A 24,382-nucleotide genomic window follows, 5' to 3' on the forward strand; every position below is an offset into this window, starting at 1 on the left:
GAGGCAGATACGATAGGGTCTTTTAAGAGACTCTTAGATAGGTACATGGAGCTTAGAAAACTAGAGGGCTATGCGGTGGGGAAACTCTAGGCAGCTTCTAGAGTAGGTTACATGGTTGGCACAATATTGTGGGCCGAAGGGCCTGTAATGAGGTGTAGATTTCTATGTTCACTGTATGTTTTAATAGATAAATCAGAATCTGAATAATTCAGTTACAAAGGCACACAATCCAATAATTCTCTTTTATTAATTTAGAATATATATATATTAAAAAAAAGACAAGTACAGTATTCTGATCCTCTGAGCAATGCAGCCAGAAGGTACTGAACTTCGTGTGGTTCCCTTCATGTCTAACCCTGCCAGCAGGAGCAACAGAGAGGATGTTTGCATCAAGCTAGAGCCGACAGTCTCTCCTCACCCCAACGACCAGTGTGGGAGGCTGGGATCGGACTCGCGCTTCCCGTGGCTAACTGTCCGACTCCCCTCCCGAGAAAATACTGAGCCGCCGGACAGGCTGGAGGGAGGTCAAGTGAACAGTCGGCCACCCCCCCCCCCCACCAATCCCCACGGATGCCGCCCGATCCGCGCTCCGAGATTCCAGCACCTGCAGTCTCGTGAGTGTCCCGCGTCACCCCCTTTCCTCCTGGGGGGGGGGAGACTCCTTCAAGGGGGTCAGTTTGACCCGAGACACGTAACCGGACTGCTAGAGACGAGACGGCGGGCAGAGAGAAGCGGTCTGCGACCTCCGAACTGTAGCCGTGGGTTGTAATTTGCATAAATCCTCGCACTGCAGGCCAACAACGGGCCGGGTGGGGCGTTGAGAACTCTTCCCCCTCCCCACCCACCTGGGACGGGCGACATCTCTCAAACGGGCCGCGAGGAAGAGCGCGCCTCTGTTAGGGCTGTTGGGGGGGGGGGTCAGTCCCTGTGCGCGACTCGGTGGCAAGGGGGTGGGGGCTCGTCAAGAACGGATGCTTGCATGGGAGTCAGGGTGCAGGTGAGATTGGGGAGGGGTGGGGGGGAGAGAATCCTGTAAAAACCTTAACACTCTGGCTGCTGGTCTGAGGGGGGTGGGTGAGACACCCCTCCCCACCCCCACAGGGTCACCGCGTCCGTTTAAATCATCATCCTGATGGCAAATGAGAGGGCGGCTCCCAGCGCGAGTCCCAGGGAGAGGAAAAAAGCCATGATTGCCCCAGCTGTCTCTGCGTCCCTGGTGGAGACTTGCCTGTGGAAAGGATGGGGGAAGAAAGGAAAATGTAGTTAGTGATACCAATACCAAAGACAACACTGCCCAAACAAACCAGCCCCTCCGCGACTCGGTGACTAGTCCTGGGAAGCAGTTTACTCTTTGTCTACTTTGCTGGCATGGACATAACCAAACGCAGATCTGTGTGACTGGCAAGGTTCACGACTATTCAAGATTTGCTTAACGTTGTTTCCAGTACTAAAGTGTAAGGGGGAATGAAGCAATGGTAACTCCGGATCAGATAATGCACCAAAATAGAAACAAACAAGATAAAGGATGCCACATTAAAAGCTCATTACTGCACAATGAGCAATGAGCATAAATGCACAAGATAGCTTATTGATCGCCCATAAAGTGACGCTGGGCACAGGAGTGTCTGTACACAAGGTGACTCTGACAGGAAATGATACAGTAGTGGTGGTTGGGGGGTGTGGAAGGGGTGGGTTAGTGGGTGGAGGTGTTGATCAGCCTCACTGCTTGGAGAAAGGAACTGTTTTGAGTCTGGTGGACCTGGTGTGGATGCTGTGTAGTCTCCTCCCAGATGGGAGTGGGACACACAGTCCGTGAGCAGGGTGGGTGGGATCCCTCAGGACATTCCTGGCCCTAGCCAGCAGCGCCATTTTGTTGAAGTGGAAGGATACATCAGCTCCCAATTGGTCACAATATTCCTGGATTTCAGTGCTTTAAAAGGGATAGAGAGGGAGGAAAAAGGGGAGGAGGGGTGGCATTACTGGTCAGGGATACTATTACAGCTACAGAAAGGGTGGGTAATGTAGCAGGATCCTCTTTTGAGTCAATATGGGTGGAAGTCAGGAACAGGAGGGGAGCAGTTACTCTATTGGGGGTATTCTATAGGCCCCCTGGTAGCAGCAGAGATACAGAGGAGCAGATTGGGAGGCAGATTTTGGAAAGGTGCAGAAATAACAGGGTTGTATCATGGGTGACTTTAACTTCCCTAATATTGATTGGCACCTGATTAGTTCCAAGGGTTTAGATGGGGCAGAATTTGTTAAGTGTGTCCAGGATGGATTCCTGTCACAGTATGTGGACAGGCCGACCAGGGGGAATGCCATACCAGATGTAGTACTAGGTAATGAACCGGGTCAGGTCACAGATCTCTCAGTGGGTGAGCATCTGGGGGACAGTGACCACCGCTCCCTGGCCTTTATAATTATCATGGAAAAGGATAGAATCAGGGAGGACAGGAAAATTTTTAATTGGGGAAAGGCAAATTATGAGGCTATAAGGCTAGAACTTGCGGGTGTGAATTGGGATGATGTTTTTGCGGGGAAATGTACTATGGACATGTGGTCCATGTTTAGAGATCTCTTGCGGGATGTAAGGGATAAATTTGTCCCGGTGAGGAAGATAAAGAATGGTAGGGGGTGAAGGAACCATGGGTGACAAGTGAGGTGGAAAATCTAGTCAGGTGGAAGAAGGCAGCATACATGAGGTTTAGGAAGCACGGATCAGATGGGTCTATTGAGGAATATAGGGAAGCAAGAAAGGAGCTTAAGAAGGGGCTGAGAAGAGCAAGAAGGGGGCATGAGAAGGCCTTGGCGAGTAGGGTAAAGGAAAACCCCAGGGCATTCTTCAATTATGTGAAGAAAAAAAGGATGACAGGAGTGAAGGTAGGACCGATTAGAGATAAAGGTGGGAAGATGTGCCTGGAGGCTGTGGAAGTGAGCGAGGTCCTCAATGACTACTTCTCTTCAGTATTCACCAATGAGAGGGAACTTGATGGTGAGGACAATATGAGTGAGGTTGATGTTCTGGAGCATGTTGATATTAAGGGAGAGGTGGTGTTGGAGTTGTTAAAATACATTAGGACAGATAAGTCCCGGGGGCCTGACGGAATATTCCCCAGGCTGCTCCACGAGGCGAGAGAAGAGATTACTGAGCCTCTGGCTAGGATCTTTATGTCCTCGTCGTCCACGGGAATGGTACCGGAGGATTGGAGGGAGGCGAATGTTGTTCCCTTGTTCAAAAAAGGTAGTAGGGATAGTCCGGGTAATTATAGACCAGTGAGCCTTACGTCTGTGGTGGGAAAGCTGTTGGAAAAGATTCTTAGAGATAGGATCTATAGGCATTTAGAGAATCATGGTCTGATCAGGGACAGTCAGCATGGCTTTGTGAAGGGCAGATCGTGTCTAACAAGCCTGATAGAGTTCTTTGAGGAGGTGACCAGGCATATAGATGAGGGTAGTGCAGTGGATGTGATCTATATGGATTTTAGTAAGGCATTTGACAAGGTTCCACACGGTAGGCTTATTCAGAAAGTTAGAAGGCATGGGATCCAGGGAAGTTTGGCCAGATGGATTCAGAATTGGCTTGTCTGCAGAAGGCAGAGGGTCGTGGTGGGGGGAGTACATTCAGATTGGAGGATTGTGACTAGTGGTGTCCCACAAGGATCTGTTCTGGGACCTCTACTTTTCGTGATTTTTATTAACAACCTGGATGTGGGGGTAGAAGGGTGGGTTGGCAAGTTCGCAGACGACACAAAGGTTGGTGGTGTTGTAGATAGTGTAGAGGATTGTCAAAGATTGCAGAGAGACATTGATAGGATGCAGAAGTGGGCTGAGAAGTGGCAGATGGAGTTCAACCTGGAGAACTGTGAGGTGGTACACTTTGGAAGGACAAACTCCAAGGCAGGGTACAAAGTAAATGGCAGGATACTTGGTAGTGTGGAGGAGCAGAGGGATCTCGGGGTACATGTCTACAGATCCCTGAAAGTTGCCTCACAGGTGGATAGGGTAGTTAAGAAAGCTTATGGGGTGTTAGCTTTCATAAATCGAGGGATAGAGTTTAAGAGTTGCGATGTAATGATGCAGCTCTAAAAAACTCTGGTTAGGCCACACTTGGAGTACTGTGTCCAGTTCTGGTCACCTCACTATAGGAAGGATGTGGAAGCATTGGAAAGGGTACAGAGGAGATTTACCAGGATGCTGCCTGGTTTAGAGAGTATGCATTATGATCAGAGATTAAGGGAGCTAGGGCTTTACTCTTTGGAGAGAAGGAGGATGAGAGGAGACACGATAGAGGTATACAAGATAATAAGAGGAATAGATAGAGTGGACAGCCAGCACCTCTTCCCCAGGGCACCACTGCTCAATACAAGAGGACATGGCTTTAAGGTAAGGGGTGGGAAGTTCAAGGGGTATATTAGAGGAAGGTTTTTTACTCAGAGAGTGGTTGGTGCGTGGAATGCACTGCCTGAGTCAGTGGTGGAGGCAGATACACTAGTGAAGTTTAAGAGACGACTAGACAGGTAAATGGAGGAATCTAAGGTGGGGGCTTGTATGGGAGGCAGGGTTTGAGGGTTGGCACAACACAGTGGGCCGAAGGGCCTGTACTGTGCTGTACTATTCTATGTCTATGAAACCCCAAGTGATGCTATGTCTTAGTTTGGAGAAAATTAGAAGTCGAACCTTTGAACCTTCATTTGATTTTGAGAAAAGGTGGGGCTCATTTGCTCGTTATTATCATTTGAGCTAATTGATAGAATTTTTCCATGATCTAATCGTAAAATTTTTAGTATATTTTCTTTTCTTGCTGGTGGTTTGATGTTTATTTTTAGAGGCTTTTTGTATGACGCGTGGCTCCGGGGTTGTACACCTAATGGGTTCTTTTTTCCCCCTCACTTTTCTGCTTTTGTTTTTGTTATCACAAAATTTTTTTCAACCTTTAAGATAATGTCTTTTTTGAGACATTGTAAGTGTTGTTACTTCAATGTACTCATGTTATAAGAATAAAAAGATGTTCCTGTTCTACCCTGCACCCTGTCACTCAGTTCTCTCAACATCCACATCCATCGCCGCTCTGAATGCACTGAGCCAGCAGTGTCCACCAGGGCAGGGAAAATAAAAAATCCTCCCCTCCACCAAAAAAAAATACTCCTGCCGCATTTCCGCCTGGAACAGCCGATCTTTTATCCTGAATCTGTGGGCCCTGGTCCAATGTGGTGGGGGAGAAACACCCAGAACGTCTACCCGACAGAGTACACACTGCCCTGAACACCCCAGGTAAATCCACCTTGGTTTCACCTCACCTGAGATATTTCCCCTGCTTTCCCCACATCCCTCACCCCTTTCCCCGACGCTGAGAACCAACCCCGGTGTCCGCTGGGGCTGCCCTCTGGCACTCGCTCGGTCCGAAGTCCCTTTGCGGCTCAGATTTTTCTTTCCCTCCATTTAGAAGATAGTCACCCCTTCCATTTCTTCTACCAAAGTGCGTGACCATACACTTCCCGACACTGTATTCCATTTGCAACTCGGTTGCTAATCTCAGTCCTGTAGCCCAGCGGTCCCCAACCACCGGGCCGCAAAGCGTGTGCTACCAGGCCGCGAGGAAACGATATGAGTCAGCTGCACCTTTCCTCCTTCCCCGTCACTCACTGTTGAACTTGAACACAGGGTTGCCAACTGTCCCGTATCCGCCGGGACATCCCGTATATTGGGCTAAATTGGTTTGTCCCATACGGGACCGCCCCTGTCCCGTATTTCCCCTGCTAAGGTAGAGCGTTCGCATGAAACCTCTCGAGCCGAAATGGCGTGAAGCGAAGAAGCAATTACCATTAATTTATATGGGAAAATTTTTGAGCATTCCCAGACCCAAAAAAACACCCTAACAAATCATACCAAATAACACATAAAACCGAAAATAACTAACACTAACATATAGTAAAAGCAGGAATGATATGATAAATACACAGCCTATATAAAGTAGAAATTATGTATGTACAATATAGTCGGGAAGATGAAGGCAAAACCGATTTGTGGGGGGAAAAAAATCAGCACGTACGCGCATGCGCACACAGGTGCCCACGCAAGGCTTCATGGTCATTGTAGTCTTTCCTGGGGTAAAGTGTCTTGGGATTTGACTGCTACTTTTGTCCCTAATTTGGGAGTGCAAATGTTGGCAACCCTAACTGTAAAAGACATGTTGAGGTGAGTTTAACCCTCCCCCCCCCCCACCCCCAGTCGGCCGGTCCGCAAGAATAGTGTCAATATTAAACCGGTCCGCGGTGCCAAAACGGGTGGGGACCCCTGCTGTAGCCAGTATCTGCCCCTCCCGCTATCTTCGTATTGACTCAGACTTTGCAACAAAGCCACAATTCTGTCACCCACATCACTGACATCTGATCTACTGCAGTGCAGTAAACCTTTCCCTCCATTTCGCACCACACCGCCACCTCAGGCAGCATAACGCCAGTGCCGCACCCCCCCCCACCCCGATTCCGGCCGCCAATCAGGAACTTACTTGGGCGCGTAGCACATGCATAGCGTGACCAGGTACCCGTTGGAGAAGGCGAAGAGGATCATGAAGAGGATGTACCAGCCGTCATGCTGGAAGACGGCAAACCCGTGTAACTGTTCCTTCACGTTGCAGAACACGAAGAGGGGAATGAAAGCCACACGTAGCAGGACCATCACCAACAGAGGGACCCGTCTGCGGGGCTAGGAGACACCAGAACATAAATCACCAACAGAGGGACCCGTCTGCGGGGCTAGGAGACACCAGAACATAAATCACCAACAGAGGGACCCGTCTGCGGGGCTAGGAGACACGAGAACATAAATCACCAACAGAGGGACTCGTCTAAGGGGCTAGGAGACACGAGAACATAAATCACCAACAGAGGGACTCGTCTAAGGGGCTAGGAGACACAAGAACATTAGAAATAGGAGGAGTCGGCCATCCAGCCCATCGAGCCTACCCCACCATTCAATAATATCATGGCTGATCTGTCCGTAAACTCAGCTCCATCTACCCGCCTCTTCCCCATAACCCTTAATTCCCCTACTATGTAAAAACCTATCTAACTGTTTCTTAAATATATTTAGTGACGAAGCCTCAACTGCTTCCCTGGGCAGAGAATTGCACAGATTCACCACTCTCTGGGAAAAGCAGTTTCTCCTCATCTCCGTCCTAAATCTTCTCCCCTGAATCTTGAGGCTGTGTCCCCTAGTTCTAGTCTCATCTACTAGTGGAAACAACTTTCCTACTTCTATCTTATCTATCCCTTTCAAAATTTTGCATGTTTCTATAAGATCCCCTCTCATTCCTCTGAACTCCAGAGAGTATAGTCCCAGGCAACTCAATCTCTCCTCACAAGTCCCTGGAATCAACCTGTGAACCTCCTCTGCACTGCCTCCAAAGCCAGGATATCCTTCCTTGAGTAAGGAGACCAGAACTGCATGTAGTACTCCAGGTGCGGCCTCACCAGTACCCTGTACAGTTGCAGAATGATCTCCCTGCTCTTGAATTCAATCCCTTTAGCAATGAAGGCCAACATTTCCATTTGCCTTCTTAATAACCCGTTGCACCTGCAGGCCAACCTTTTTGCCACTCATGAACAAGCACTCCCAAGTCCCTCTGCACAACAGCATGCTGCAATCTTTCACCGTTTGAATAATAATCTGCTCTATTATTCCCTCCAAAGTGGATGATCTCGCATTTACCATCTGCCAGACCTTGGCCCACTCGCTTAACCTATCTGTATCCCTCCACAGACTCTCCGCATCCTCCAGCAGGAACCGGTCACAATCACGAGGGCACCCAACCGTTAGGCGACACCAGAGACGCAGGTCCGATCCTGGCCTTGGGTGCTGCCCGTTGTTATTGTTAATTCAACTCCCTGGGTGAAATGTGGGGCAGACTCGACGGGCCGGATGGCCCACTTCTGCTCCCATGTCCTATGGTCTCGGCAAATTCACAAAACAAGATACTGGAAGAGCATTAAGGCCACAAGACATAGGAGCAGAATGAGGCCGTTCGGGCCATCGAGGCTGCCCCACCATTCCATCATGGCTGATTTTCCCCCTCCCCAATCAAGAACCCATCAACCCCTGCCTCAAATATACCCAACGACTGGGTCTCCACAACTGTCCGTGGTAACAAATTCCACAGATTAACCAAGAAATTCCGCCCCATCTCTGTTCTAAAAGGGGGAGGGGGGAGGGAACGTCGACTCAGACCACGAGAAGCCTGCGTCGGGCATTTTCACAACTTACAAGGCGCAGATTGGAAGTCCGTGTGGGGCACCACTCCTCGCACAGACACTACAGCAATGTGTGGTTTAGTGCCTTGCTCAAGGGCACAAACACGCCCTAAAAGGACGCCCCTCTATTCTGAGGCTGTGCGCTCTAGTCTTAGATTCCCCCACCCGAGGGAACATCTTCACACCTTCCACCCATCACCTCCCAGCTTCGTACTTTGTCCCCTCTCACCTGGCCTCGCCTATTACCTGCCCCCCCCCCAACCCCCAAATCTTTCTCTGGCTTCTCCTCTCCCCACTTTTCTTTCTGGTCCCGCTGAAGGGTCTCTTGGCCCAGGACCGTCGGCTGTTTATACCCCTGACCTGCCGAGCTCCCCTCGGGGGATTTTTGGGTGGGTGTGTGCGAGTGAGCTCGGTGCGTGCGAGGAGAGGGAAGAGGGGCGAGGCTGAGAAGGGGTGTGCGTAGGCAGGAGCCTGCCTGCACTTGCCTACGAGTCACCGAGCAAGCAGGCAAGGCAAGCAGTAATTGCAAAGGAATTTACGTACAGTTCTGGCTTCCTAGAGGAAGGATGTGGAGGCTTTGGGAAGGGTGGGTGAATAGTTCTAGCTACAAGGTTGGACCAACTTGGATTCTATCTTCTGGAACGGAGCCTGAGGGACAAGCAAAATTGCCGTGAGAGGTAGACAGGGTTGATAAGGTCTTTTTTTTTTAACCAGAGGGAAAACGACCAATAGTAGAGACTAGAGGTCATGGGTTAAGGGTGAAAGGCGAAACGTTTAAAGGGAACCCGAGGGGGAAACGTCTTCTCTCAGGGTACTGCCAGTGGAAGTTCAGGGGTCGATGCAAATTTGATTTTTAACATTTAGACCATATTCTCTGTTAAACATCTCCCCTCTCCTACATCCAGACCATAGCCCTCTATGCCCCTCACATCCAGGTACTTGACTTCCCATTCTTTAGCCAGATGGTGGCGAATCTGTGGAATTCTTTGTCACAGGCCAAGTCAATGGGTATATTTAAGGCAGAGGTTGATAGATTCTTGATCGGTCAGGGCATGAAGGGATACAGCGGGGGGGGGGGGGAGGCAGGAGATTGGGGGCTGAGAGGGGGAAAATGGATCGGCCATGATGAAATGGGGTAGAATCAACGGGCCAAATGGCCCAATTCTCCGCTATCACAGCGAAGAGGGGGAAGGAGGTCTGTCGCAAGTACTCACCCACATATAGACAGCGGTAATACTGCGTCCCAACCAGTCCATGATGTTAAACAGGAGAAAGCAAGCTACTGGAGTGAAGTACTCTTCTGCAGAAGGGAAAATAAACCAGGTGAACAAATATTCTCCACACATAAACCCACTACCAATTCTCGCATTTGACCATAAGACATCACCATTCGGTGCCATGTGGTATGACATCACCATGTGCCGAGTTGTATTATGACAATAGACAATAGGTGCAGGAGTAGGCCATTGGGCCCTTCGAGCCAGCACCGCCATTCACTGTGATCATGGCTGATCATCCGCAATCAGTATCCAGTTCCTGCCTTCTCCCCATATCCCTTCACTCCGCTATCTTTAAGAGCTCTATCCAACTCTTCCTTGAAAGAATCCAGAGAATTGGCCTCCACTGCCTTCTGGGGCAGAGCATTCCACAGATCCACAACTCCCTGGGTGAGAAAGTTTTCCCTCAACTCCGTTCTAAATGGCCTACCCTAATTCTCAAACTGTGGCCTCTGGTTCTGGGCTCCCCCAACATCGGGAACATGTATCCTGTCTCTAGCGTGTCCAATCCCTTCATAATCTTACATGTTTCAATCAGATCCTCTCTCATCCTTCTAAATTCCTGTGTATACAAGCCCAGTCGCTCCAATCTTTCAACATATGACAGTCCCGCCATCCCGGGAATTAACCTTGTGAACCTACGCTGCACTCCCTCAATAGCAAGAATGTCCTTCCTCAAATTTGGAGACCAAAACTGCACACAATACTCCAGGTGTGGTCTCACCAGGGCCCTGTACAGCTGCAGAAGGACCTCTTTGCTCCTATACTCAGTTCCCCTTGTTATGAAGGCCAGCATGCCATTAGCTTTCTTCACTGCCTGCTGTACTTGCATGCTTGCTTTCAGTGACTGATGTACAAGAACACCCAGATCTCGTTGTACAATTGACATGGGCGATCCTGGTCACATGACCATGATTGTTCTGGCCAAAGTTTTCTACTGAAGTGGTCTTCTTCTGGGCGGAGTCTTTACAAGACAGGTGATACCCAGCCGTTGTCAATACTCTTCAGAGATTGTCTGCCTGGTGTCAGGACTTGCGATATGCACTGGCTGCTCATACAGCCATCCACCACCAGCAGCCATAGCTCCCCTGTGACTCTGCTACACCTTGCCCCAGGGTGACCTGCAGGCTAGCGGAGGGAAGGAGACCCTTACACCTCCTCTGGTATAGATGCATCTCTATCCTGCTACCCAAGACGTAAGGCATGGGAGCAGAATTCGGCCACTTCGCCTACAGTGTTAGCTCTGCCAGATCATGACTGATTCAATATCCCTCTCAGCCCTATTCTCCTGCCTTTTCCCCGGGGAGAGGAAACACACGATCCCCCCAGTGACCGCCTGGGTTCCCCACCCCCACCCCCGGGTGCCCCGGTTTCCTCCCCCATTCCGAGCGAGGGTAGCCACACGAGCGGGCTCCACCCGGCATAGTCCCCACTAGCTTCGGCGCACAGAGCTCGCCTTCGAATCTTTCGCCTGTACCGCCCCCGACGCGCTGAGGCGACAGAATGACACGCCGAGAGCTTTCTCCCCCCCATGACATGTCGGTACAAATGGCAACCAAACGATCGACTTCACCGGTTAATACTCACTCCACTGGCCCTCCATCTGTGAGCGGACCTTCGCTGTAATGGCGGGGAACACCGACAGGGTGACCGTGAAGACGAGGCAGGTGGAGATCGCAGTCATCCAGATCTGTGGGGGGGGGGGGGGGGGGCAGGGGGAGAGCAGAAGTCAGTCACTGGCAGCCTCACCACCGGTGTCTCTGGACAGAACGGTTCACGTCACCTCCACCCTCCCCTCTCACCTTGCTGAACACTTTCATTAGGCTGGAGGTCTTTTCCACTTTGTCCTGGCCGTCTTCGAGACTGATCAGCACCGCCTCACCTTTTATCTTCTCTTTGCTTTTGTCCTCGTCTAGAGAAGATAAACGCGGGGAAGGACGATTAAAAACAAATACGAGACTGTGTAGGAGCCAGGTATCTGATTTCGATCCACTTTGTATTCTGTGTTGTGCGTTTACTTGGGGGGGGGGGTGGCGTAGTAAAAGCGAAGGGAATAAGTCTCGTATTCATGTTTTCTTCATTGTACCGGGGACCGATGGCGGTTGCGTCTTTTTTTGCCCGCTCAACCAAAGCTTAGCTTACGCTTGCGTAGGCTTAAGCTTCATCGCTTCAAGATTGTACGTTTGCTAATTGAGGATCGAACGCATATCCTCGATTTTTGGAGCAATCATTAATGGAGCAGAGGGCGCATCACGTACGTGTAGCAAATCCGCCGGCAGCGGCCGTTGCTTTGGTTTTGGTCTGGTGGGGTTCACTGGAAAATGGGCCGCTATTGGGAAGATCCAAGGGGCAACGTAGAACAGTACAGGCCCTTCAAGCCCACGATGTTGTGCCAACCCCTTAACCTACTCCTAGATCAATCTAGCCCTTCCCTCCCACAGAGCCCTCCATTTTGCCTCTCATCCACGTGCCTAAGAGTCTCTTAAATGTCCCTAATGTATCTGCCTCGACCACCAATGTGTTCCACACATCCAACGTTCTGTGTAAAAAAAACTTCCGAAACCCCTCCATACATTCCTCCAAACATCTAAAAGTTATACCTCTTTCCCCCTTTTAAGCTATTCCCACCTTGGGGAAGAAGTCTCTGGCTATCCACTTGATCTGTGCCTATGATCATCTTGTACACCTCTCACCCTCCTTCACTCCAGAGATAAAAGCCCTCGCTTGCTCGACCTATCCTCATAAGATACGCTCTCTAATCCTGGCAGCATCCTGGTGAATCTCTTCTGCACCCTCCCCAAAGCCTCCACATCGTTCCTACGATGAGGTGACCAGAACTGAACACAATACTCCCAGTGCGGTCTGACCAGGGTTTTATAGAGAGGCAACATTACCTCGCATCTTAACCATCCTATCAACTCAATTGTAACCCCAGTGCCCTTACGGGATACACACGGGGGTACGGCAGACGCCACTCAGCTCAGCAGCGCCCCCTCAATTAGCCGGTGGGAACTACAAGTGCTCATCATAGAAAATCTCCTGACGATACACACACACATCTGTCAGATGCTGTGAGCACCCAGGTCTGGGTTTTAACTTAGAACATAGAATAGTACAGCACAGTGCAGGCCCTTCGGCCCACAATGTTGTGCCGACCCTCAAACCCTGCCTCCCATATAAGCCCCCACCTTAAATTCCTCCATATACCTGTCTAGTAGTCTCTTAAACTTCACGAGTGTATCTGCCTCCACCACTGACTCAGGCAGTGCATTCCACGCACCAACCACTCTCTGAGTAAAAAACCTTCCTCTAATATCCCCCTTGAACTTCCCACCCCTTACCTTAAAGCCATGTCCTCTTGTATTGAGCAGTGGTGCCCTGGGGAAGAGGCGCTGGCTATCCACTCTATCTATTCCTCTTATTATCTTGTACACCTCTATCATGTCTCCTCTCATCCTCCTTCCCTCCAAAGAGTAAAGCCCTAGCTCCCTTAATCTCTGATCATAAACTTCACGCCCAAACACACGAGAAGGACCCCTCTTTCCTTCCTCCCTTGACGGCCTAGCATGTGGCTTGTCTGGGGGGGCAGCCGCTTTGTGCAGAGCAAGATCCTGCCGAGAGGCAAAATTTCAACAGAAAAACTTAAAAGGGGGCGGATCCGATCCCAGTCTGTGAGTCACTGCTGGGATCGAATCTGTTGTTGGGTGTCAAGGACGCACACTGACCCTCATGGGGGGAACGGGTCGCACGTCTGTTAACAGGGAGGGGACACTCTCATACAGTGCAGTGCCCCTCCCCCAGGAAAATTATCCCGGATTTAAAAATCAGGATCAAGTTCGCCATCTTCCCACTGGAGACCGTAGTGGAAATGTGTTTTTGTCGGGGGGATGGGAAAAACAAGTCATAATTGAGGAGTTTAGTGAAGGAATGGTGGGGCTGATGGGGATATAAGGAGGGTCAGAGACCTCAGAGGGATCCACGAGGGGATGGGGGAGGTCAGGGACCCCACAGGGGTGCATGGGGAGGGGTCAAGATGAGGCACACTTACCACTGGACAGCAGCTCTGTGTTGCTTTCTTTTGTAGGGGGCATCTGCTGACTTTTGGTGAAGTGGTACTTTGCAAATTCCTGCAACAGGGAACCAGCGAACATTGGTGAGGCATGCGGGGAAAGCAAAATCCGGGATTCAGTTCCGCGCTGTCGCGGAGAGCCGAGCAGGGCCGAGAGGCCAGCTGGCCCATCCAGACTCTCGCCGGCCCCTCTCCCTTCTCAGGTTCCCCACCGCTTCTCCCAACTCGTAGCCCGGGGGGACCGGAAACCTCCGGGAAGCTCTTGTCGCACCGGTGTTCCCAGTCACCGACTGCCGTAGAGCAACATTAGCCCCTCTCCTCCTTCCGGTTTAAGCAGCCCACTTTCTTCCCCCCCCCACCCCTGTATCCGTGTCTGGGGCCACTCCAGTCAATGTACCAGAGGATTTACCCAACCGCAAAGAAGGCAAGTGGAGGAGACTTGGTACATCGCCAAAAACAAAAACTCCAGCGAATTTCTGCGGACGCACCGCGGGGAGCATTCTGATTGGTCACGCCGCTGTCTGGTGTGGAGGGGCCGCTGCAAGGGGGTTAAGCTTGGCCAGCACAGCCCTCACTATCATTGAGGACATTGCTACAAGACCACGGGGTTAGACGGATGGGGGACATCTTGGATCAAGAGGAGAGGGAAATACTGCTGGCGTTTCGGCCAGCGTCAGTAGCTTCCTCTCTGGTTTTCACTACGGTCGATCATACAAGTCCCGGGTGGGGACTCGGGAATACCGTCACACTCAACGTGGAAGTATTCTTCAGTGCTGTTTCCATAATAATCTTGTTTGACTAGTCAGGGTTGTCAGCCCCGAGCTGATTCCCTGAACCGGCCGGACCTCTCCTAGTCTGACCTCCACTCTCTGGCCCGAGCCGAACAGCGAGGGAAGACCGGGGCCGTTAAACTCACCAGTCGAGGCAAGATGAAGTAAAGTATGATGGTCAGGAAGATCACCAGGCAGGGAGTGATGAAGTAGCCGAGGGCCATGGCTTCCTTACTCACACCGCCTGCAGAGAAACCACAAGTCCATAAGACACGGGAGCAGAGCCAGGCTATTCAGCCCATCTAGTCTGTTCCTTTCCCACGCAACCCCATTCTCCAGCCTTCTCCCCGTGACCTCTGAGAAGTCCTGACTAATCACGAACCTGTCAATCTCCGCTTTACACATACCCAGCGACTTGGGTTCAAAGTGCTTTCATTACTAAAGTATGACACAACCTTGAGATTTGTCCCCTGATGGGCAGCCACCAAACAAAGACACCCAAAAGAACCCATTAAAAAAAAAACGATTAATGCCCAATACAGTGGGGGGGGGGGGGGGGGGGCGAGAGAGAGAGAGAGAGACAGACAGACAGACAAACTTGGCAAAGAGCATTCAGAACAAAAATGAGTCCATAGACATGGAGGAGGGCCACGGAGAGAGGTGAGTGGAACTGGGCCGACCCTCGCCCCCCAGTCCCGACACCCTGCCTTTTCAATCCCTCTCGCCCGACGTTTACATTGTCCAAACGCCGGGTCATCCTTCGCTCTAGGACCCAATCCCATCCATACGATTATTGATTAATAATAATAATAAATAATATTGGTAATTAATAACAATCAGTAATAATAATCTCTTAATTATTAGTCCCTTAATAATAATTATTATTAATAATGGTTATTAAGGGATTGGACACGCTGGAGGTAGGAAGCATGTTCCTGTTGATGGGTGAGTCCAGAACCAGAGGCCACAGTTTAAGAATAAAGGGTAGGCCATTTAGAACGGAGTTGAGAAAAAACTTTTTCACACAGAGGGTTGTGGTTCTGTGGAATGCTCTGCCCCAGAAGGCAGTGGAGGCCAATTCTCTGGATTCTTTCAAGAAAGAGATGGATAGAGCTCTTAAAGATAGCGGAATCAAAGGTTATGGGGAGAAGGCAGGAACTGGATGCTGATTGTGGATGATCAGCCATGATCACAGTGAATGGTGGTGTTGGCTCGAAGGGCCGAATGGTCTACTCCTGCACCTACTGTCTATTGTCTATTGATACGCTCTGGACTCTGAATCCCGCCGGCAACAGATTCCACAGACTCAGCACCCTCCGGCTAAAGAAACCCACCCCCCAATCTCTGCTGTAAAGGGACGCCTAAAGAGAGAGCCTGTGGTATGTTGAATACCGGGTGAAACGTGAAGTCTTTGGGGTAACTGCAGGTCCGTGTCTTTGCTGTTGTTTTGCTCACACTTGAGTGCTCGGTGGGGGTGCCGATGATTGTTTTTTGCCGGTGGGTGGGGGGGGGATCGTTGCTTGCTGCCACTTAAGCATGGGAGGGAGGGGAGCTGGGGGGGTGACTTTGGGGTTCTTACGTTTAACTGTTGTTCATTCTTTAGGGCACTCCTCTGTTTTCGTGGACGTTTGTAAAGAAAAAGCATGTCAAGGACGTATATTGTATACGTTTCTCTGACATTAAATTGACCTTTGAACCTTCTATTCTGAGGCTGTGCCCTCTGCCACCTCCCCGCAACCTTTGTCGCCCTTACTGATCATATGTGACGTGTACGTGAAGTGACTTGACAGACGTGTACAAGATGACAAGAGGCACAGATCGAGTGGCCAGGGACAGCCAGACATTTCCCCCCAGGATGGAAACGGGCTAAGACGAGAGGGACTGGAGTGAAGTTAAGGGAGGGAATGTCAATGTCAAAAACAAATTATTTTTTTCACATTCCCTTCTCTCACAGAGAGCGGTAGGTGAGTGGAAGGGGCAGGTACGTTAGGGGCAAATTAAGAGACTCTTAGAGACACACATGCATGGGAGGGAAGAGTCAGATTATTCTTAAGAGTAGGATAAAATGCCAGCACACTGTGGGCCAAAGGGCCCGTGTGACGAGGTGCCTGGGTGGTTAAGGTAACAGACTGCTAACCCACTGTGTCCTGTGGGCGTGGGTTCCAATCCCACCTTCGTTGGTTCCCTCCAGGGGTTGCAGTGGTCAGCGCCCCACCCTACGGACCAATTAGGGTTAGTAAGTTGTGGGGGGGGGGGGCACTATATTGGCGTTGGAAGTATGGCGGCACTTGTGGGCCCCCCAACCCTCCCAACAGCAACCCCCCGGACCGTGCTGGCCGTCGATACAAACGACCCATCTCACCGTGGTTTCGACGTACCCGCACCACCCTCTGAATGAAGAAGCTCCCCTTAAATATTTCACCTTTCACCCTTGACCTATGACCCTCAGCACCAGTCTCACTCAACCTAAGGCGGGGGCAAGGCCTGCTTGCAATTACCCCTCATGATTCTGTATACCTCTGTCACATCTCCCCTTCATCCGGGTGGGAGGGGAGAGGTTTCACAGGAACTTGAGGGGCAATTTTTACCCGTTGGCATACGGAACAAGCTGCCAGAGGAAGTGGGGGAGGCACAGAGCGTGGGGGGGGGGGGTGGCAAAAGCAGACTCCTGGAGACGGGCACCGCAGTTGGCAAAGCCCAGGTGTGCGATTTTATGATCCTGAAGCAAAAAAAAAATTCGAGATAACTTACTTATTTTGGCCAATATAGCCGCCAGCGCGGCAAATATCCCGGCTACTCCCTGGCCACTCATGAAGACGCTGCTGTACTTTGCGGGCAAGAGTCCGATCAGTCCAAACAAGCTCCCCTGTAAGACTGCGCCGAAGGCTGGAGGAATCAGGAAAGAGGGATTAGTCTTACCACCATTTTTTCTTGTGATCGCTAGACCCTACTGGGCAATGGGAATACCAAAACCGCCCAGTCTGGTTCATTGGAGGAGCTGCGTGGTTTGTTGCACAAACCAGACCCTCATGCCTCCCGGGGGGGAGAGAGTCGAGGCGCAGCATCCATGCTGGGTTGGGAGCAGGCCCGCTCTCCCATCGGCACTGCCCTCCAGTGCTCGCTTCCTGGAAGATAAGCTGGGTTGCCGTCGCCTGCGGCTGACTCGTCGCGAGATGAGGAACTGCTGCAGGTTTGTCCTTGCAGAAACATGGCTCCAGGACAACATCTCATGCACCGTCGATCTACAGTCGATGACGCTCCGGGATTTCTGACTGTTTCTGTTATGTGACCGCATGCACTGCATTTTGTACCTTGGCCCTCAACCATCCGGCCCCTGAACGTCACTCACCCCAACAATGAACTTTCTACAACCCATGGACTCACTTCCAAGGGCTCGTGTTCTCGATATTTATTACTTATTCATTATTAATAATATTATTTTATTTTTGTACTTGTACAATTTGTCCTCTGCATCCTGGTTGCCTGTTGCTCTTGTGTGTAGGCTTTACTGATCCTGTACTTTGTACTTACTGTGAATGCCCACAAGTAAATGAAACTCAGGCGACATACATGTCCTTTGAAAATAAATCTACTTTGAACTTTGAGGAACGATATTTCATTTAGCCATAGACATGTGTATGGTAGAATGGTAATTGAACTTTGAGGAATGGTATTTCATTTAGCTGTATACATAGTTATGGTTGAATGGTATTTGATCTTGAACTTGCGAATTCCAGAGTCTCTAGCTCTCAAGTCTGTACATTGACCCCATAAGTGCGTGCATTTCCTCCAGGTGCTCTGGTTTCCTCCCACAGTCCAAAGATGTACCGGTTCGTAGGTTAACTGGTCATTGTGAATTGTCCCGTCAGGAACAGCTATTACCCTACAACCATCGGGCTCCTGGACCGCCATGGGCAACTCCACTCATCTCAACACCGGGCCGATCCCACAACCAGCAGACTCACTTTCAGGGGGATGCTTTACAACTCCTGTTCTCTGTATGCTTTTCTCATTGGCACATGCTGATGGGCAGAGGGACTTGGGAGCGCTTGTGCATGAATCACAAAAAGGTGCCCTGCAGGTGCAACAGGTTATTAAGGCGGCAAACGGAAAGCTGGCCTTCATTGCTAGAGGGATGCACCTGGAGTACTGGGTGCAGTTCCGGTCTCCGTACTTGAGGAAGGGTATATGGCTTTGGAGGCCGTTCACCAGGTTGATTCCAGGGATAAAGGGGTTAACCTATGAGGAGAGATCGAGTCGCCTGGGACTGTACTCGCTGGAGTTCAGAAGAATAAGAGGAGATCTTATACAAACATGCAAAATTTTGAAAGGGGTAGATAAGATAGAAGTAGGAAAGTTGTTTCCATTGGTAGGTGAGACTAGAACTAGGGGACATTACCTCAAGACTCAGGGGAGAAGATTTAGGACGGTGATGAGGAAAAACTGTTTTTCCCAGAGAGTGGTAAATCTATGGAATTCTCTGCCCAGGGAAGCAGTTGAGGCTACCTCAGTAAATATATTTAGGATACAGTTAGATGGGTTTTTACATAGTAGGGGAATTAAGGGTTATGGGGAAAAGCTGAGTTTACGGACAGATCGGCCATGATTTTATTGAATGCCAGGGCAGGCTCGATGGGCCGGATGGCCTACTCCTGCTCCTATTTCTTATGCATGTTGGTCACTTGCCAGTTCTTATATACAGTTTTTGTTCTTTATAAACTCTATTTACTGTGAATGCTCACAAGAAAATGAATGGAGGCCCAATGACTTGGCCTCCTCAGCCCTTTGTGGCAACGAGTTCCACAGGCTCACCCCCTCGGGCTAAAGAAGTATCTGTTCTAAATGGACGACCCTTCACTCTGAAGCTGGTGCTAGACTCCCCCCCCACCCCCCCACTACAGGAAACATCCTCTCCACATCCACTTTATCTAGGCTTTTCAATATTCGCCAAGTCTCAATGAGATTCTGCCCCCGCCCCATTCTTCTAAACTCTAGCGAGTGCAGGCCCAGAACCTTCAAACCCACCCCATAGTTTAACCCTTTCATTCCCAGCAGAAACAAGCCACCACAACCTCTCCTCACAGCAGGGGGTTAATGGTAGGGGTCCACGGCATTTAAAAAAACAAAAGGTCAGTAAACCCCTTCCTCACAGTCACCATAACTAATAGAACAAGCCTTTTTTAAAAAAAAAACAACTCTGCCTTGCCAGGAATTGAACCCACTCCCCTCGTCCCACTGGGAGTCCAGCTGCTAACCCGGCAGCCTAACCACTGCGCCACCAGACCCACACGTCCTGGGTACTCACAGTTAATGAACCATATTGTGGCCATGGTAGTCATGAAGAAGGCGAGGGGTTCCATTGTTATCTTGACCAGTACCATGGTCAGTATGAAGAGGATCAAAATCCCAAACAAGCTGCCGGCAATCCGGGCATTCTGCGGGATCCTGTGAAAATGGAAACAACAATCTGAATCAGTTCACCGTCAAGGTCGGGAAAATCTGTTAACTTTGCGGAAGCAGTACAAAGCGATTTACGGTAATATACAAAAAGGAACCTGTGAATTACAGTATAGATATATTTAGGCATCTGTTAGTCTCGCGAGACCATGGATTTGCGCCTTGGAAGGTTTCCAGGGCAAGGTTGTATGGAAGACCGGCAGTTGCCCATGCTGCAAGTCTCCCCTCTCCATGACACCGATGTTGTCCAAGGGAAGGGCATTAGGACCCATACAGCTTGGCACCGGTGTCGTCGCAGAGCAATGTGTGGTTAAGTGCCTTGCTCAAGGACACAACACACTGCCTCAGCCAAGGCTCGAACCAGTGACCTTCAGATCACTAGACTGATGCCTTAACCACTTGGCCACGCGCCAAATATTTAACTATTTAAAAATAAGTCGTGCAAAAATACAAATAAAAATAAAGTAGTGAGGTAGTGTTTGTGGGTTCAATGTCCATTCAGAAATCGGATGGCAGAGGGGAAGGAGCTGTTCCTGAATCATCGATTGTGTGTCTTCAGGCTCCTGTGCCTCCCCACTGACGGTAACAACTGACGTGTGGCACGGTAGCGTAGTGGTCTGCACGACGCTTTACAGTACCGGCGATCCGGGTTCGATTCCCGCCGCTGCCTGTGGGGGGTTTGTACGTTCTCTCCCCCGCCCCCCCCCATGACCGCGTGGGTTTCCTCCGGGTGATCCGGTTTCCTCCCACAGTCCAAGGGTAGGCTAGCCGGTCATTGATTAGGCTGGGATTAAACTGGGGGATTGCTGGGTAGCCTGTTCTGTGCTGCATCTCAACAAGCAAAGAAAAATGCTAGAATTTATGAAAAACTACACACAAACAAAAGAAGACAAACTGAAAACAATCTTTTAAACACCGAGCCCATCAAAACCAATGCAGACGCAGAATCCCATTGGAAGTTCCCAGAAAATTTATCCTCCAAGAATGTGCACGTCACCGTATACAACCCGGAGATCCACTTTCTTGCAGGCATTCGCAAAGAAGTACAATAAAATCAACTACACACGAAGACTGACAAGTGACTGGCGTGCAAATAGAAAAACAGGCAAACAGCACAAAATAAACAGTTAATAACTAATCGTGACAACCATGACTTGAAAAGAGTCCTTGAAAGTGAATCTGAAGGTCAAAGAATGAGGTCAGTGTACAGGCGGGTGAAGTTATCCATGCTGGATTGGGAGCCTGACGGTTCAGGGCTACGACTTAGCCCTGCAACCTCACAGCCGGCTTCGTGCCTGGGCAGCGATTGCCTGATTATTGTGGGGCCGGGAGCCACGCGGAGGGCCTTTCCAGCGAGGAGTGTCGAAAGACTAGTCTCGTGGAGCGGTACAGGTACAAGAACACCCCTCTCAGCCCACAGTGCTGAAAACGACAACCAGCTGAAACTCAGTCTCGTCCCGTACGCGATCCCGACGGCTCATCACGGAAACCAGCTTCCCCTCTGTGGGCTCTATAGACGCCTCTCTCTGCCTCAGTAAAGCAGCCAGCCAGCGCAATCAAAGACCCCCCCCCAACTGTCCCGGGACAGTCTCCATTCTCCCCCCCTCCCATCAGGCAGAAAGGTGGGGGCTTCTGCACCGAATCAAAGTAAGTCATAAACTCAGTCAGCTGCATCACGGGCACTGGCTTCCATAGTATCCAGGACATTTCCGAGGAGCGATACCTCAGAAAGGCTTCGGGTTCCTGTAACCTCCTCCCTGATGGTAGCAATGAGAAGAGGGCAGGTCCTGGGTGGTGGGGGGTCCTTAATGATGGACGCTGCCTTTCTGAGGCATCGCTCCTTGATACTGAGGCTCATGACCATGAAGGAGGTGACTGATTTTACACCCCTCCTCACAAGACAAAGAACCCCAATATAACACATTGAAAACAATAGACCCTCCAGACAACCAGTATAGATAGATATATGGGGGCGGGGTGAGGGAGAGAGGGAGAGGGGGGGGAGGGAATGAAGGAGAGAGGCAAGGGCGAGTGGGAGGGGGAGGGGAAGGAAGGGAGGGGAGGGGAGGAAGGGGAGGGGAGGAAGGGGAGGGGAGGAAGGGGAGGGGAGGAAGGGGAGGGGAGGAAGGGGGAGGGGAGGAAGGGGAGGGGAGGAAGGGGAGGACGGGAGAGGGGAGGAGGGGAGGGAGGACGGGAGAGGGGAGGAGGGGAGGGAGGACGGGAGAGGGGAGGAGGGGAGGACGGAGGGGGAGGAGGGGAGGAGGGCGGGAGGTGAGGTGGGGAGAGAGGGAGTGTGGTGCAGGAGAGAGAGGAAGGTGAAGAGGGAAGTAGAGAAGCACAGAGAGAGACAGAGGTAACAAACAAATTGTGCCAACCATAAAAGCAAGCAGACAACATTCACACCTGAAGTTCACAACGCCGGGCATCACTGCAGCCGACGCAGAAGCCCACCCGTTGCAGGCCAGAGCCTCAGTGACTAGCCCGACCCTGGCCTCCGGCCCTGACCGCTTCGACCTCCAACCGTCAACTGCTGCGAGCATTGTTTCTTGCTCTGCCCGTGCATCCATGTACTTGTAAAGACGGGGCAGTGTACCGGGGGTGGGGGGGGTTAACATGTACCATACCTGGGGTACAGGATGGAGTTCAGGCAGGTGAAGAGTAGCAGAGGGAGCATAGAGAGCAGGGTCATCCAGTTTGCGAAGCGCCAGTGGTCAGCAATTGGTTCCGTCCCGTTCCTGGAAGCAGAGATGTTCCCAGACAGCCGGTCCTCAAAGTACTTCAGAGACGTACGAGGTAAAGAAATCGGAAACGTTGACATGAGTAAATAATTCACAATGCAATTCAAAGAAAACAATGCTGGCTGATCTTTTATCTCAAGACTACATTCCTGCTCTCGATTCTCCCCGATACCTTTTGGTGTCCCTCACTCTTTCAAGTATTAAGTTAGTTGTCCCTGCCTTTGGTGGAAGAGAAATTCACTGACTTGTGTGGGGATTTTAATTCTGAATGCCTCTCATCTTGAAACTACGACAGCCACCCCCTCCCAGCTCCCCGCCTTGTGTTACTCACGGGAATAGAGTTTATGAAGAAATTCCACGGAAGCAAAGCTCCCAAGCCGAGGACGAAGAAGATGATCTGGACGAAAAAGAACCTAAGATTTAAAACAAAACAAGAAAAAAATTGGGTTTCACAGGAGGCAGGGCATGTTAAATATCACGGCTCCCCCCGCCCCACCCCAAATAGCGGCATTGCGGTTCGCTCGGAGTGCCGGAGTGCCGGAGTTCGGAGTTCAGAGTTCGATCCCGGTGCGGCCCAAAAGGAGTTTGTATGTTCTCCCCGTGGCTGCGCGGGTCAGGAGGTTAATGGGTCACTGTAAATTGCCCTGCGATCCGGCGAGGGTTAAACAGGAGTGTTGCTGGCTCGTTGGCCCCGCTGACTCTCTAAAATGGGGACTTAGGAAAGAAAACCATCGGCGGATAAATCGACACCTTTCGGTGGGTAAAAGCACACACCCACACCTCACTCATTAAGGTATTTAGTTATCTCCAGCTGTCGAGGACAATTTCCCTGGCTTCTGGTAGGTATTTCAGTCCTGGGTGTCTTGCAGAGTGCAAGAGATCTGTTAAGGACGCAGACGCACAACGTGACCCGCCGTCTACAAGGAGTGGGCTCTCCCCCCCGCCCCCCGTGTGCTCCCGTTTCCTCCCGAGTTCCGTCAGGGTCGGCGCCGGGAACCGTGCAGGCGACACTCGGCCGACCCAGAGTCCAAGATCGGCAGCCTCCTTGCGCGAACCAGGCTGATACCCGCTCACCGTTCCGGGCAAGTCGCCAAGAGTCAGCAAACAAGGGCTTTACAGCAGGGGGTTTCAATGCCCCAGATGCCCCACAGTGAACCCAGGTGTCCGTAGACCCCAGGTCGGGAACCCCTGTTTGGTAGGGGGCGCAAGGGGCAATTATGTACCTGGGGGGGGGGGGGCGGCCCCTGGCATGGAACGAGCTGGTTGAGGCAGGTACGTTAACAACTTTGTCCGGGACATCTTTGAGGAGTGATACCTCAGAAAAAAGGGCCCCCACCACCCAGGACACGCCCTCGTGTCACCACTAACATCAGGTACACGCTGGAGGCAGGAAACATGTCCCTGATATTGGGGGAATCCAGAATCGGAGGCCACAGATTGAGAATAAGGGGTAGGCCATTTAGAACGGAGTTGAGGAAAAACTTTTTCACACAGAGGGTTGTGGTTCTGTGGAATGCTCTGCCTCAGAAGGCAGTGGAGACCAATTCTCTGGATTCTTTCAGGAAAGGGTTAGGTAGAGCTCTTAAAGATAGCGGAGTGAAGGGATATGGGGAGAAGGCAGGAACTGGATACTGATTGTGGATGATCAGCCATGATCACAGTGAATGGCAGTGCTGGCTCGAAGGGCTGAATGGCCTACTCCTGCACCTATTGTCTATTGTACAGGAGCCTGAAGGCACACACTCATGGATTCAGGAACAGCTTCTTCCCCTGACGTTGAACAGAGAAACACCACCTCCATACTTTAAAATTCTATTTTTGC

General features: G+C 50.9%; 1 protein-coding gene across 1 annotated transcript; it reads right to left on the reverse strand.

Annotated features, from left to right (window-relative positions):
* Positions 1 to 228: 228 nt before the first annotated feature.
* On the reverse strand, positions 229 to 22,595 carry LOC140188854 (equilibrative nucleoside transporter 1-like). The gene is made up of 10 exons (XM_072245509.1): positions 22,447 to 22,595; positions 19,671 to 19,810; positions 17,117 to 17,251; positions 14,512 to 14,609; positions 13,575 to 13,653; positions 11,329 to 11,438; positions 11,114 to 11,216; positions 9,464 to 9,549; positions 6,509 to 6,705; positions 229 to 1,228 (listed from the first exon to the last, which is right to left on the reverse strand). Exons 1-10 carry the CDS (start codon positions 22,509 to 22,511, stop codon positions 1,117 to 1,119), a joined length of 1,125 nt encoding a protein of 374 aa, XP_072101610.1. The 5' UTR covers positions 22,512 to 22,595; the 3' UTR covers positions 229 to 1,116.
* Between the last annotated feature and the right edge of the window lie 1,787 nt (positions 22,596 to 24,382).

This window comes from Mobula birostris, chromosome 28 (genome assembly GCF_030028105.1).
Source record: "Mobula birostris isolate sMobBir1 chromosome 28, sMobBir1.hap1, whole genome shotgun sequence".
In the NCBI taxonomy this organism is placed as follows: domain Eukaryota; kingdom Metazoa; phylum Chordata; class Chondrichthyes; order Myliobatiformes; family Myliobatidae; genus Mobula; species Mobula birostris.

Excerpts from the sequence above, each read along its gene's own strand:
- LOC140188854 (XM_072245509.1), bottom strand. The coding sequence starts at position 22,511 with ATGACCCTGCTCTCTATGCTCCCTCTGCTACTCTTCACCTGCCTGAAC. Across the intron at positions 19,811-22,446 it reads AACTCCATCCTGTACCCCAG|GATCCCGCAGAATGCCCGGA; the intron begins GTATGGTACATG and ends CCATTTTCACAG. Across the intron at positions 11,439-13,574 it reads CACAGAGCTGCTGTCCAGTG|ACGAGGACAAAAGCAAAGAG; the intron begins GTAAGTGTGCCT and ends TATCTTCTCTAG.